At 49.9% G+C, this 14,695-nt stretch overlaps 1 protein-coding gene across 5 annotated transcripts in view; it reads left to right on the top strand.

Moving 5' to 3' along the window:
- Nucleotides 1-14,695, top strand: part of LOC142560687 (uncharacterized) — a 50,166-nt gene that overhangs the window by 4,221 nt on the left and 31,250 nt on the right. Inside the window, exon 2 of one of the 5 annotated variants that reach the window (XM_075672965.1) lies at nucleotides 9,010-9,152. The exons of the other annotated variants lie outside the window; for them this stretch is intronic. Within the exon in view, the coding sequence (XP_075529080.1) occupies nucleotides 9,149-9,152 (4 nt within the window). The 5' untranslated portion in view covers nucleotides 9,010-9,148. The remainder of the gene's footprint in view (nucleotides 1-9,009; nucleotides 9,153-14,695) is intronic. 5 annotated transcript variants of the gene reach the window in all.

The raw sequence follows: 14,695 nt of genomic DNA, 5'->3' as shown, positions 1-14,695 counted from the left end.
TTGAGATCCAGGGCTAAGATGGCTCTGCTACTGCGTTTGTTGGGTGGGTCAATAACTTCCATCTTGAGCTGCAGCAGTACGTCTTGCGTGGATAAGCGCTCCCTGAAGCCAAACATGGTGTGGGGCATGTAATTGTTTTCCTCCAGATACGCCGAAAGTCTAGCATGCACTGCTTTCTCCATCAGCTTGCCGGCACATGAAGTGAGCGAAATCGGACGGAGGTTGTTAATATTTACCTCTTTGCACGGCTTAGGGATAAAGCTGACGTCTGCCGATTTCCACGCCAGGGGCAGCTTGCCAGCTCTCCAGCCCTCATTGATATAATCCGTCAACTGGCCTAGCATCTTCTTGTTCATGTTGGCGAGCAAGCCGACCGTAATTTTGTCATGTCCTGGCGTCGTACCTCTTTTCATGGTTAGTAGCGCCGCCTGTATTTCTTCTACTTCGAAGTCTCTGTCGAGTTCTGGATTATCTTCGCCTTGATACTGCAACACAGGCTCGTCATCTTTGGTCGTGCAGAGGTATTTACTCGTCAGGGCTGCCACCAGCTACTCATCCGTACCCTCATAGCCGTGAAGGGCTCTCTTCAGGTTCTGCTGCTGCTCTCCGCTCGTCGTGCTGGGCTCGATGAGGCATCGTAGAAGGCTCCGCGTGGACTTGATGTCAAGCCCGCCTCTCAATGAGTCGCATTTGATTATCCAGTTGTTCTTGGCTAAGGTCCACGCGTATTCCTCTGCTTGTCGTGTAATTTCAGCGATCTTGATTTTAAGCTTGCGATTCGGTTTTTGCTTCTTCCACCTTCTGGTGAGGCCTCTCCTGGCCTCCCAGAGCTGGAGCAGGTGGTTGTCGACTGCCGGGACATCCTCTGAGGTGTACAGCGTTCTCGTGACTTTCTCCCTGGTAGCTAGCAGCGACTCAGCCCATTGCTCATAATCTTCAATAGGCGAGTCGAGTTGAGGACCCTTGGACTCTCGAAAAAGCGACCAATCCGTAAGCCGGGCTTGTCCCCTGTGTTTACGGTGCTCGTTGTGGTCTATAGGCGAATTTTGAGTATATAATGATCACTGCCTTAGGTTTCGTGAGTATTTTGCCACTCGCAATTTTTAACATTTTTGACTAGCGTTAAATTGGGGCATGTGTCCCTTGAAAAGCTGTTGCCTATTATTGTAGGGCGCTGTGGGTTCGTCAGAATAGTAAGAGCCATATTCGATATTGCTGCTGCCAATTTCCTGCCTTTTACGTTCTCGTTGCTGTAACCCCAGAGAAAGCTGTGCGCCTTAAAATCCCCCACTATAATGAGAGGCGCGGTTCTTGCAGCCTGCGCTACTTTCCGAAAAATTTCGTCAAAAACTGCTGTCCTGTGTTTCGGGCGGCTGCATATGTTAAGTACGTACGCCCCTTTACTGGAACGAGTGTTAGGGAGGATACGAATAAACACGTGTTCTATTTGAGAATTAAGTTCGAGGTCCATAGTTGAAGCCGTACTGTCTTTATGTACAAGTACGCAAGTCGAAGTGTTAGTTTGATGTGTGCTGTACGACCTGAGTTTAACTGCCACATTAACGTCCTGTAACGCGATTATATCCGGCCTCTCATCTAGACAGTCCACATACTGTTGCAGGGATTCCCGGTTACGTTTAAAACCCCTGCAGTTCCATTGCAATATTGTTAACTTAGTTTGACGAGCCTTATTGCAAACTGGAAGAGGTCATTCCTTGTTCTATACTCAGGTCAAGCGCATCATCAGACGCAATCTGCCTGGTGCCCGTTTTTCCTGTCAATGTGGGTGTCTTAGTGCACGAGCATTCAGGGAATTCTTGTAATTTACGGTCGATCCTAATCTCGTAAGCATGGTGTTTTGAGAAATGCGGCTCTAACATTTTATGAATTGTCTGCTCTGTCATTCCTTGTAAGTTCTGCTCAATTTTTTCGCTTATCATCTCTTCAATTCTTTCTACGCTAGCCTGTAGGCTTGGTAGCATAATCATTCCATTTTCTCGATTTCCTCCCGCATGCGCTTTTCCATACTTTCCATCCATGCACTGAATTTCTTTGTAATTGAGTCGACATCTGCGCGTGTCGTACACTCCTCTATCGAGGGTGCAGCCGCCAACGCTACGCTGCCGCCCGACGCTCCTCGGCCGATTTCTGACATACGAGGGGGTGATTTAGTTGCACTACCTGACGGCAGCGGGGGAGGGTTGTCCTCCTCCATCGCCTGAGCTGAGGGTACCTGAAGTGCTCTAGTTTCCTGGATCGTTCGCTGCCGTCTTCTCTCTAAGTTTTTGTATTTCTAGTTTGAGCCTTTCGCTCTCAGCCCTAAGTTTCTCATTAGGCAACGTGAGGGGAGGGGAGGCAACCACACTGGCCCAGCTCACCTCGTTGCTGCTCGTTTTGTTTCCGGGACTGTGTTCTAGCTCTGGCCCATCGTGCTTGTCTGCTGGACGACCGCCTCCGGGCCCCCTCTGAAGGCTCCCGCATGCGGTCGAGGCGAAGGGGCCTCCCCCTGCGTCCGAGCTTGCAGGTCGGGAGCTTCGCTTCCTCCAGCGCTCCTGGAGTGATGTTGCTGATTGGCTTTTCCATTGACAGGCTTCCGCCTGGCCCCAGTTCCAGCACCGCCTCTCCTATACTTTTGCGTGCACTGAATTGATCCTGTGGCATGAGGGCCTCCGCAAATGAGGCAGCTGGGTTGACATTCGTGGCCCTGTTCTAGATTCGTCTCGCCGCAAGCCAGGCATCGACCTGCCTGCGGATTAGGGCAAACATCGGCGCGATGTCCGATCGTGCCGCAGCGGGGACAGGCTGGCGTCGTCTTGCGGTAGTGGCGAACCGGCACAGCTTCTCCCCAGTAATAAAAGTTGAAAGGCACCTTCCGGCCCTCGAACGTGATCGCTGCTACGTTGGTCTCTCCTAATTTTCGAACTCCTACTACTGGAGCCTCTGGCGAATAACTGGCTTGAGTAATATCCGCTTCAGTGGGTGTGGGATCCACTTGAATAACACCACGGCTTGTGTTGTCCGATCACTTCAGGTAGGCTTGAACCGCTCGGGCCTGTCCTTCGAGTTGGAGCTGTCCGATCGCAAGGACCTGACGAATAAGTTGGGCGTTCTTGATGCCAATAATATTTACATTCTGGTCCCAGGCCGACCAAATAGCGAGCGCCTGCGACGCCCACGGAATGCCGGCGGCAGCGTACATTGCTTCCCCGATCTGGTTGCTGCCCTTAAATAGTGCGAGGTTGAGATTTCCCTTTGGCTTGATGATGACCACAGCGTCTTCCACTCCGAATTTTGGCATAACTTGTGGCTTCCAGCGTTCGCTTTGAGCTTACTTGCCAAGAGCCATAGTGGTGACGTGGCCGTCATTGCTGCCACCATGGCTGCCTTGATGTACGGAACGGGCGCGCGTCGAGGTTGCTCGCTCCCACTGTTCTAACTTTTTCTGGATGGTATACTCCGTAGTTTTATCAAAAACTGGCGTCTCCGCGGTTGAAAGCTCCATTTCTCGCATGCTGTCTGGGTCATAGCCCCGTACGAGAACGAAAAAACCAGTCAAAAACACAAAGGACAAGAGGAGAGGTTCACACCACAACGACTGGACTATCAACTGAGGTTTATTAGAATCTGTGTAGTCCCAGCAAGGCCAGCAGAGCATGCGCAAGTGCATCATCGCTAATCACATAGCATGAAAAGACAAGAAACGCTTCTATCGTGACCGACCTAGAAATTAAAATTCTTTTTCAAGTAAGCGCACCGAGGTTGTACTAACGCAGTCATCACCTAATAAACTGATGTAGTACGCTTCCAAGATTTCTCGCTCTTCTTTGCCCTTGCCCCTACCAAGAATCGTCATATTGCTGAACAAAGGGTAACAACCACACTCATTGCAATGGCGAGGCAAGTTTTCACCGTTATCTGACCCCAGGGAGGAGTGGTGCTCACGCAGGCGGTCATTAATACATCGACCGGTTTAGCCTATGTAAAATCATTCGCACGTGAGAGAGAACTTATAGACAACCCCTGCAGCACATGCCGTAAAACGGTTTTCATGCTGCGTTGTGCAAACGTGGTTTTTTCGTTCAAGTATGTACCAACTGGCCCAGATTTCAACCCGTACGAGAGCCATGGAGACCGCGTCTGGTGCAGCGTCCGGCGGCTACCACGCCTACGGCATTCGCGTGGTTGAAGAATAATGTCCCGAAGAACAGCGAAAAATTGGCCCACCTTGATAAGAATGGTGTTCACGGGTTCCTGGTAACTTCACGGATGTAGTCCAATTAGTTTCGGGCGGTGCAGAACAACATTTTTGGCGACAGGACATCGATTCGATAGAGCCGACGTGAAATATGCGTCCACTCTCCTTGACAGCTCGCAGCGCCTCCCCCCCCCCCCCCCCCCGGATGAAGCGAGAAGAGTGAAATTTGCACCAACACAAGGACCTTTACCTGTGTAACATAAAGGGCCTTGTCTTGGAGCTCGCCTCCTGCATTTGTTGGTGACAGGAAACTGCAGAAGGCTTCGAACCAGGAAAAGGTACAGGATTTCGATAGCTCACACTTTAAGCCTTATAAGCAATGCTACCTCGCTTGTGAGCAAGCCAGTGCGAAATAAAAGGCAAAAAAAGAAAAGGTAGCAAGGAATCAAGCAAACAATAATAAATTGTTACATGAATAAACCACAGAAAATAAATAGAAAGAACAACCCAGTTTCACCCCTTTCCCAGAACCTTTTCTTACACAAATGAATCTTCTGTTCGGCAGCATCAAATTCTAGTTTCAGCAGTTGCTGCATTGCACCGCGTTTGTTCATTTCTACATTTCTTAAGCAAAATCGGCATTAAAGGACGATCCCCTTTGATTGCCAGCAATCGTGCGTTGAGAGAATGTTGGTGGCGTTTCAATATGCTGCCACGACTCGTTGTCACTTGCGCGCACAGAGAGAAAGAGCGTGTGAATCGCAGCAACAACAACAAAAACAACAACAACAACAACAACAACAACAACAATAATAATAATAATAATAATAATAATAATAATAATAATAATAATAATAAAGAGAGGTAGGAGGGGAAGAGCAACAGCAGTTTTGCTTTAAAAAATGAATCGTGCCCATGCATCGTACGTAGAATTCAAGAGAGCGATAAATTTGTTGAGAAGAAGGGCGGAGAGTTCAGCCAGAGGTGCACTCCTGTAGCCAACTAACATTGTGCCGGGAAAAAAGGAAAAGGTGAAGAAAGATGATTATGGTGGGTGACGGTTAGGACTAAGGGTAGAAGCTAAACGCACACCAAACGGTTCTACACGTAAACTGCACCTTTCATGATGATGATGATGATGGTTTACTATCACCTCCTTCGAAACAGGGCGGCGACTAATGGTCAACTAGCCTGCTTGAGTCAATCAAGTAATATATATATATTTGTCAGTCTAGCATTTTGCCTCTCTCCTTAATATTTCCACTCTTCCTTAAAACCTCTACCTGTAACGGACCCGGTCCTATCAATTTCTTCCCTGCTTTTCTTCCACCAATAGTCTAAACGTATCTTATCTCGACTGCTGACCGGTTATTGTTCCCTTCCACGTTAAATTCCAGCGCTTCTGGAAGGTGGACGTCTCCTACGGGTCGCGCTGGGTGAACACCTTCGCATTCCATTAGGATTTACTGAGTTGTCTCCGCATTTTTGCTGCAACACATATATGGCTCATCCTATTGCGAATGTTCACTTGGTATGTTTTTTGTCCTTAGGCAACCAGCTCGCATATCAAATAAAAAGGCATTGCCCTTTGTGTTATCGTACAGATTTTCCCTTTTAATTGTTTTCTTGCGATTTCTGTAAATCTCCATCGTCTTCTTTTTTTTCCATCATTTGCATTCAATTCACTGTCTCTGTTTCTGTCACTTTCTTTTTGATAACTCCTGGTTGTCTATTTAGACTTTCAATTACCCTGTACGTGGCTGCCAACTTTCTTGATCGCTTCCTCCATGTCACCGCTCTAGAGGTACAGATATTTGTGCACTTTAACCGCCCATTTATTTTCATCCATGTTCCTGAGTCTTTCTTTAAAACTAATTTTGCGCTGCACTTCTCTGACTTCAAAAGAGGCCGAAGCCACGCCTCCCTGCACTGCCTCATTTGTGGTTTTGCTGTAGACCACCAAGGCCAACCGGCCTATCGACCTTTGCTGAATTTCCAACCCGGACAAGGCGTCTGATTTTAAGCACATAATAGCTAAGCAGTTGCGAACGTTAGTGCTAACACAATTACTCCTTTCCCCATTCTTTGCACCACCTCATATTTACTGTAGCTCCAAAGTGCTCCGTTTCATTATTGCTACATTCCGCTTCCCCTTCATTCTTAGATCATATTGGTGGATGCTTGAGTAGGTCTCTCCTTCGGTAATGTATATACCAAGATATTTATGTTGCTTGACTATGGGTATGACTTGCTGTTGAATTGATACCACGTAATTGCTCATCTCTTCATTAAAGTCTAAGATCATAAGTCTCGATTTCTCTGTACAATACTTAAGGCCGAGATTTGTCGCTGCATGACCACACATATTCGCACTTTTCTGTAAGTATCCTGCATTTTCCTCTAGTAGCACTACGTCGTACGCATACATCAGCCGAAGGACCTTCTGTTGCACCCTTTGCCTATTACGGAAAAGGAGCAGAGCTGAACACCCAGCGCCACTTGCCGACAGTAGCGGCGAAAATCGGTTGGGGCCAACACGCTGTAGCATAGTAGCTGAATACCTCGCGGAGATAAAGAAGACGCAGCTGTGTACTCTTACATAATGCCACAATAGATAAATAAATGCACTCGGGAACATTTAGAATGCGGGTAAATTTTATATAGAAGCCTTACAACAATGACAGCGGGCAGCACTTAGTCAGAACTAACAAAGGGAGTTTTTTCATTTTTACTATGGTTGCGTTTACGTGTTGTCAAGCTGTCGCGAGCAGCTTTCTTCCTGAATCTGTCTTTGCTCTGCAGCCTGAACTCTGAGGCGTATCAACGTGTCGTGTAATTCGCTAATTTGACTACGTTCACGTTCCAAGACGTTTTTCAGCAGGCCATGAACATTTAAGAATTGGCTATCAACGATTATCGACCGCCATGTTTACTTAAACGACTACGCCACTGACTGGCGCGTGAAAAGTTACGTATACATGGAGTTATTGCGCAATACGTTGCCTCTGCAAAAAACTATTGGCAGTTTCTATCCAAAAAATTATTTCTTCGTAGCTTATCTTGGACTTCTGCACCAGGTGTTTCGCATGCCGCTACCAAGCACATGGTGACTTACTGACATATTTGCAGGCAGCTAACGCAAACTGGTGCCGGAGTGGGACTGCCCAAAGTCGTTTTGGAGCAATTTTTGGAGCAAGTAGAATTGCGTTTTGGAGCAGCTTGGAGCAGACTAAAATTAATTTTGAGCAATTTGGAGCAGATAAAACTTCATGCTGAAGCAGTCTGTAGCAGGCCAATCTGAATTTTGGCGGAATAATGGAATAATGGCAGCGAACTTCGAAACCACGAATGAACACAGAATAAAAGAACAAGAAGCACGTAGCAGAAGCATGCTTTGTAGCTATAGGGTACTAGAATATGGAAGGGAGTGTGTCGAGAGGCGACACGGCGCATGCTTTCCTATAAAGCCGAGAATATCGGTGGCACTACGACCGAACTATATATTCCCGCGCCGATGCTCACGATGATAGCGGAAAATGTTCTCAATTTATGGGGTCCAATCGACGCGGCAACAATAACTGGGTCACGATATGTCCCCGCAGACCCAGGGAGCCGCAATCAACCCTGGGCTGGTATAACGCAAAGCTACTCCAATCTGTCATTATTGTGATAGCAATTATATGGACACTCCAGGCGCATTTCTGCCGTCGGTGTCACCGTGATGTTCCGTATAAAGTCAAGGGGCGATAACATCGTCGCCGCGCGCCGTATGCTGTACAGTATGTGCGAATGAAAGCGTGCGAGGGTGAGCCGACGTTTGGCGGCTCAATCTTGCGCGCGCAAGGGAACAAAGCGGGGAGAATGCGCGTCATTTTCCGTCGCGCGCATGACACCGGGGGGAGGGAGCGTTCTACTCCGGCGGCTGCTGGGTATGGCGCGGCCGCGCGCGCAGGGCCTTGAAAGCGATCTGCAATCGGGACTGAGTCCGAGTGCTGGTAACTTCGTGTGCGCTGTGTTTTCGCCGCTTAGATCGCGTTGAAGCGAGAGGTAGCACGAAGGTCAATTCGCTCGCTGCTGTGGCCGCGCTTCCTGTTTCCAGCGTTTTGACTGCGAGTTTCTATGGTCATCGAGTGAGATGTGTTCATGTCTGCTTGTGCCCGCGTGACACCATGCTTGTTTATTTAGTTAGTGAGCGAATGTTTACAAGTTTATACGGCCGATAAAGCTACCATATTTACTTCGTATAGCGGTCTACTAATTTGCTATTGCAATCGATGCTCCGCTTTTCCGGCAAAACTGCGTTTTTTTTTTCAAATCCGCCATTAGGTCAAAATGGCTCAGACATCGCCCATATGGGCATAAAAACAGACTGGCATAGTTTTACTTTGCACCAGCCCTGGGGACAGAGACGCCCGCCCGCTGAACGCGCTGCAGCGCGCACTTCCCTAATGCTGGCAGCGCCGTAAGCCTACTTTTTGTTGTTTTGCGCCTCAACTATGGGGAGCGCCGTGCCGCCCGGCCCACTAAACCGTATTCTAGTACATTCTAAATACAGCCGCCCTAGTGGCCGCGCCCGCCGGCCACTTGCCTGAAGCGCCGAAAAGTCCATGCAGTGTTATAAGCGCGAAAATTCTGTGCGGGATGCGTCCTCGCGCGGTGTGCGGCATGTGAACGGCTGCACTTTTTTCGGAGAAGGAGGAGGAGGAAAAAACTTTATTTTGCAAAGTAATTTGGGACCTCCCAGGCCCGCTGGGTCCCCGCACGAACCCACTGCACTCAAATGTTTATGTTTAACATGTCCATGATGCTGGCAGCCCGTTTGGCGGCGATCTTCTGCCTTGCCGGGTCCGTGGAGCGTAGTGAGGTCTCCCAGTCCTCCCAGGTTTGGAGTGGTACCGGCCCGCCGTGGGGAGGAGAAGCCGGGCAGGCCAGGACACGGTGGGCCAGGAGTATATGGGTGAGGTTTGCTTTCGGCGCATTGCACAGAGGGCAAGAAGGGCGGACGGGTTGGTAGTGGGATAGGAGGGATGGAGTAGGTAGCGTGCGCGTTTGCAGGCGGCGCCATAAGTGTTGCTCCCTGGTAGTGAGGGAAGAGTGGGGGGTGGGTATATTTGCCTCTCGGCACGAGCATTCGCGATGAAGTCAGCGAGTGTACACGCACGGTCCCTCGAGAAACCCCCATGAGGTCCGCCTGTGCCCGGTTTCTCGACCCTCGGGCTAAAGAATCGGCGGCCTCATTGCCAGGGTTTCCCGAGTGCGTGGGCACCCAGATGAGCTCAACGCTGCGGGAGAAGGGAGGGTTCTGGGTCAGCATGTGGAAGGTGGCAGGGTGAACTCTGCCCCTAGCATAATTTAGCAACGCAGTTTTAGAATCACTCAGGATTAGGTAGCACTGGAGCTGCCGAGCGATCTCTTCCGCTTCCTCTGAGTCTGTTCCCGGGGGTAGTTCCAGTATTAAGGGAGGGGTGTTCGGTGTGTAAGCAACCGCTGTGGCTCCGTGCTGATCACATGCAGCATCTACCCATATTGCATTCTGTTCATCGCCGTACAGTTTATGAAGGGCTGCTGCTCTGGCCTTTCGTCGCTCGTGGTTTTGGTCGGGGCGCATGTTACGGGGGAGCGGTCGAATGCGTAGCGTTTGACGAATTGCCATGGGAAGGGCTTTTAGGGAGTTATGATTAGCAGGAATGTTAATTTGAAGTTTAGAAAGTATATGTCTTCCGGTAGGGGTGCTGGCTAATCGGAGATATTGTGCCTGTAGGTGTGCTTCGGTTAGTTCTTGTATGGTGTTATGCACACCAAACTCCGCCAGGCGTTCGTTACTCGTATTTTTGGGCAGACGGAGCGCTGCCTTGGTAGCTTGTCTGATTATAGAATTTATTGTTTGGGTTTCGGTTACATTGAGGCTAAGATAGGGGGCAGATTACAATACTTTACTCATGGTAAAAGCTTGTACCACTTGCAGAGTATCTGAATCACGCAGACCGTGAGCTTTATTTATTACTCTGCGTATTAGCTGCGTGGTGGCTGCTAGTGTGCTCTTTAAACGTTTGATTGTTTCGGTATTTCTGCCATTTTGTTGCAGACAGAGGCCCAGGATTCGAATAGTGTGGACCTGTAGGACCTCTCTATTGTGTACGTAGATTCTGGTAGGATTATGATACGTCTTACCCTTTGGCGGGATCAAGAAAAGCTCAGATTTTTCCGGTGAGCAGGTGAGGCCTACCTTGGTGACTTCGTCCTGTATTAAGATTGCGGCTGTTTGCAGTGTTCCTTCGATTTGGGCGTCTGACCCATATGTAGTCCACAGGGTGATATCATCCGCGTACAGAGTATGGTCAAGATGGGGAATTTGCTGCAGCTTCCGTGCGAGCGGAATAAGTACTGCATTGAAAAGGAAAGGGGACAGCACGGAGCCTTGCGGTGTGCGCACATTCGTTAGAGTGTAGCGGCGTGTACGAAGGTTATCTACGCACAAGCTGGCCGTTCGGTTCTGCAGGAAAGCCCTTATGTAGTTGTATGCTCGTTGGCCAACGCCTAGGTATAACATAGCTTTTAGGATAGCCTCGTGGGTGACGTTGTCGAAGGCCTTCTTGAAGTCAATCGCCAGTACCGCTTTGGCGTGCGTAGGTATTAGGGGGTCCAGTATAGCTGTCGTGAGTTGAAGCATGGCATCTTGTGTGGATAGGCCAGATCGGAATCCAATCATTGAGTGTAGGTATTGACCGGTGTATTCCATGTGGCTGTGCAGTCTAGCTAGGATGACTTGCTCAAAGAGTTTGCCTAAGCTAGAGGTAAGGGAGATGGGGCGCATATTTTCTGGTGTAACTGGTTTGTGGGGTTTGGGTATTAGAATAACCCTTCCTTGCGCCCACTCCTCTGGCAGTGTGCCACTCTGTCAATGCTTGTTGAAGATACTGGTAAGTTCTCGCAGGGAGTTGTCATCGAGGTTCCTAAGAGCGGCGTTTGTTATGCGATCTTCGCCTGGCGTGGTGTTGCGGAGTCTGTGAAGTGCTGCTCGGACTTCTTGTATAGTTATGTCCCTGTCCAGTTCAGTATTTGGTGTGCCGGCGAACTCCAGTAAGGGATTTGAAGGGCCCGGCGAGGTGTGTAGGCTCCTGAGTGTCTCTAGTAGCGCCTGCGTGTCGTATTTATGGTTGTGTGTTAGTCGGGCGACGATATTTCTAGTATGTTGTCGACCTTTCATGGGGTCAATTAGATGTTTTAAAAGATGCCATGCTCGAGCGGTACTGAGATTACCTCTGAGACCTTCGCATATCTGCTGCCAATTCTGCCTACAAAGTTGTTGGCTATAATCCTGAATTTGTTTTGCAAGCTCAGATATCTTGTTTTGGAGCTTCTTATTGCATTTTTGCTGAACGTATCGTTTCATGAGACTTTCATGTGCTTCTATCATATGGGCCAGTTTTGAGCCCATAACTGGGACTTGTTGTTCTGGGCTATATTCCTTGGTACACGCCGCTTGGTCCTCGAGGACCTGTGCTGTCCAGGTTCGCGCGTCCACTGGCCCAGTTTCTTGGTTTGTTTCCCTTTGTTTTCTGAATTTATCCCAGTTGACTAGCTTATGCTTTATTCTTGTACGAGACGCTTGGGGTCCTGAGACTTGAACTTCGATAATATAGTGGTCACTGCCTAAAGTATGCGTTGTTCTATTCCATTCCAAATTCTTGATGCGTCTGCCCATCGTGAGGTCCGGACTTGTTGTACCTTGTCTGGTGGGGCAATCGAAATCATTGTACACCGTGAGCTGAGACTGTTGAGTTTGTGTCATAAGAACGTCCCCTCTGCCGGAAGTTTTCTGGTATCCCCAGTCGATGTGTGCGCACTTAAAGTCCCCGGCCACTATGATTGGTGTTTATTTGCCGCTGCGGTTATTTGCGCTATTAGGTTAGCGCAGCGCGTTGCTGGCATGCTCAGTGGATTATAGATATTGGCGATGAGCAAGGAATCCTGTTGAATGTCGACTGGGATTACTTCAAGGACTACGTTTTGGACTTTGTGTGGGAATTTCAATTGTGTGTGCTTTATGAATCGCTTGATAAAGGTGGACAAAACTGGAGCACTATCATTTGGTGAGTGATAAGCAGTATATCCCGGGAGCGAAACACTAATTTTAGGGTCCTGTAGCAGAATTAGGTCTGGTGGGTGTTCAGTGGCGCAGCTAGGTCGTCTGGCACCCGGGGCCCATAGGCCTTCCGTCAACGCCTCCCCCCCCCTCCATGTGTAGCCAGCGGAAAGAGGGGTGCCTTCAGACGTATAAGACCCCCCCCCCCCCGCCCACTGGCCCCTTGCACCCGGGGCCCACGGCCCCCCGGCCCCCCGACCCCCCCTGTTGCTACGCCACTGTGGGTGTTCCTCATTCAGTATGAGTTGGATTAGCTCTTCTCGTTTACGACGTATGCTACGACAGTTCCAATGCCAGAGCTTTAAAAAGGGAGCAGTAGTCTTCAATTTAGGTGAATCACCTGCCATTTTGCTGGGCCAGAAGTTTTGGAAGTGGAAGGGGGGTGGGTGATTTGGGGTAGGGACGTCGCCTGCATTTGGTTGGTTGCCTCCACCACCATTAAGCTCATTTGTATGCTGAGCTGCGTACAGAAGGTATCTAGTTTGTTCTCTAAAATTTTGAAGCGTTCGTCAATGAGGCAGTCCATACGAGTTTCGAGTGTTGGAAATCGAGCCTCGAGTGTTTGTAGGCGATTTTCTAGGAATTGCTGAAATTGATCGCGCATCTGCTGTTGGAAGTCTGCTAGTTTCGCTGTTAATTTTGCCTCAAGTTTGGCTTCAAACTGAGCCTCCATATCAGCTGTTTTGTCTGATGGTTCAATCTCAGCTGTTCCGTCTGACAACGGAAGAACTTCTTTTCTTTTCTTTTTTGTAGATGGTGTGGAAGTTGAGGTTTCTGCGGGACATGAACTCTGAGTGTCTAGGGATAAAGGGAGACCAGGAAGTAGGTGCGAGGGCTGGGTGATAGTTTGGGTGATGGGTGAGGGGTTAGGTTGGGGGGGGGGTGATGGCCTGTCGTAAGCCTCTTACCTCCTCTCGAAGGCGGGCCAACTCCTCGTCGCGGGGGGCTGATTTGCAGGCGATTCGTTCTGCCCATGTGAGCTCCTCGGGGGCCTTGATGGGGGCTGATGGATTCCACTCTGGGAAATCTTCGGGATGTAGCTGCCATCTTCCAGTTGTGCTCTTGTTAACTGAAGGCTTCGTTGTTTGTTGTCGCTGTGTTGCTTTGCGCCATCCTGTTCCTGCAAGGTGCTCGCCGCCGCACAGGATGCATCGGGGCCCGCACGCACTGACGCCTTCTGCCTTCGCCGTGATCTTCGCCGCATCTTGGACATCTCGGTATTTTCTCTTGTGGGCACACATCATGTCTGTGTCCTGGGGCGCGACAGTTCGTGCAGGCCTCTGGTCGCGCCCTATATGGCGTGCACAGGTGCACTGCCCCAAAGTAAATAATTCTACGGGGGATGGGTCCCTGTGCAAAGATTATAAGGCTGGACTTAGGCTTGCCCATGCGTCTTGCTAGTAGGATGTCTGCTTCTGGATTTCTCGCTTGTAGATCTTGTAGAAGCTCTTCTTCCGTTTCATCCCAAAAAGCATTAGCAATCACGCGTCGTACTGTGTCCGCCGCAGGGACTATGTACGCTGCAACCCCATACGCTTTTGCGTTTAGGGTAATGTTTCTGATTTTAGCCATGTTAAGGGCTATTTCCTGGTTAGTGGTGGCCACTGTGCACGTGTTGTTCGTTGGGTGCACGCGTAGCTGCACTTCTGCTCCTATCGGTATCTTAGCCGCTTCGCAGAGGCAGCGGAGCAGCAGCTGCGGCTGAATCTTGGGTAAGAAGAGGCCGCCCTGCGAGCGGGAAACTACCTTTATCGTATGTTGCGGCAATGGAGCCATTTGGCGACTTCTGCGCGTGACTTGTTGCGTTGCACGCATCTGCGCCGGGTCCAGGTGGTACCTCGGAGGCCACGTCGATGCGGGGAGCGTTTCGGTGCGTTCCTCACATGCGTTCTGTTTTCCGCGTACCCTGTTCATATCCTCCCTTGGGGATTTTGATTGGGACTTGCCTTCATAGGTTCCGATGATAGTGGTCCAGTCTGCTGGGATGTAGTCCTCCTCCAGGAGGGTAGTTCCTTCGATGTGTACTTCCGTCATTCTGGGCTCACGGCGCCTGGCTTGGCGCGGCCTGTACGGTGTGTCGGTCTTCTCTGGCTGATAAGTCGGGTTTGCTCGGCGATAGGGTCACCAAACTTGCAGAGTAGCCTCGACGCACCTTTCGGTAGCTGTACAGCAAGATTGATGAAACTAGGTGAACATTCACTAAGTACTGGTTTTACGGAGCCGCTGGCCGTTCCGTGAAGCGTCTCCCCGAAGCGGACCCAGCGGCCAGTCTCGGGAATAAGGCTGTCGGTGGGAAACGGCGAGAAGGCCGCTTCCCATATGACTCCCGGCGAAAGCGGCCCGGGCAAGGGCGG

This window comes from Dermacentor variabilis, chromosome 1 (genome assembly GCF_050947875.1).
Source record: "Dermacentor variabilis isolate Ectoservices chromosome 1, ASM5094787v1, whole genome shotgun sequence".
Lineage (NCBI taxonomy): Eukaryota > Metazoa > Arthropoda > Arachnida > Ixodida > Ixodidae > Dermacentor > Dermacentor variabilis.
The sequence above is the reverse complement of the archived record's forward strand: the minus strand, read 5'-3'. Positions and strand labels throughout refer to the sequence as shown.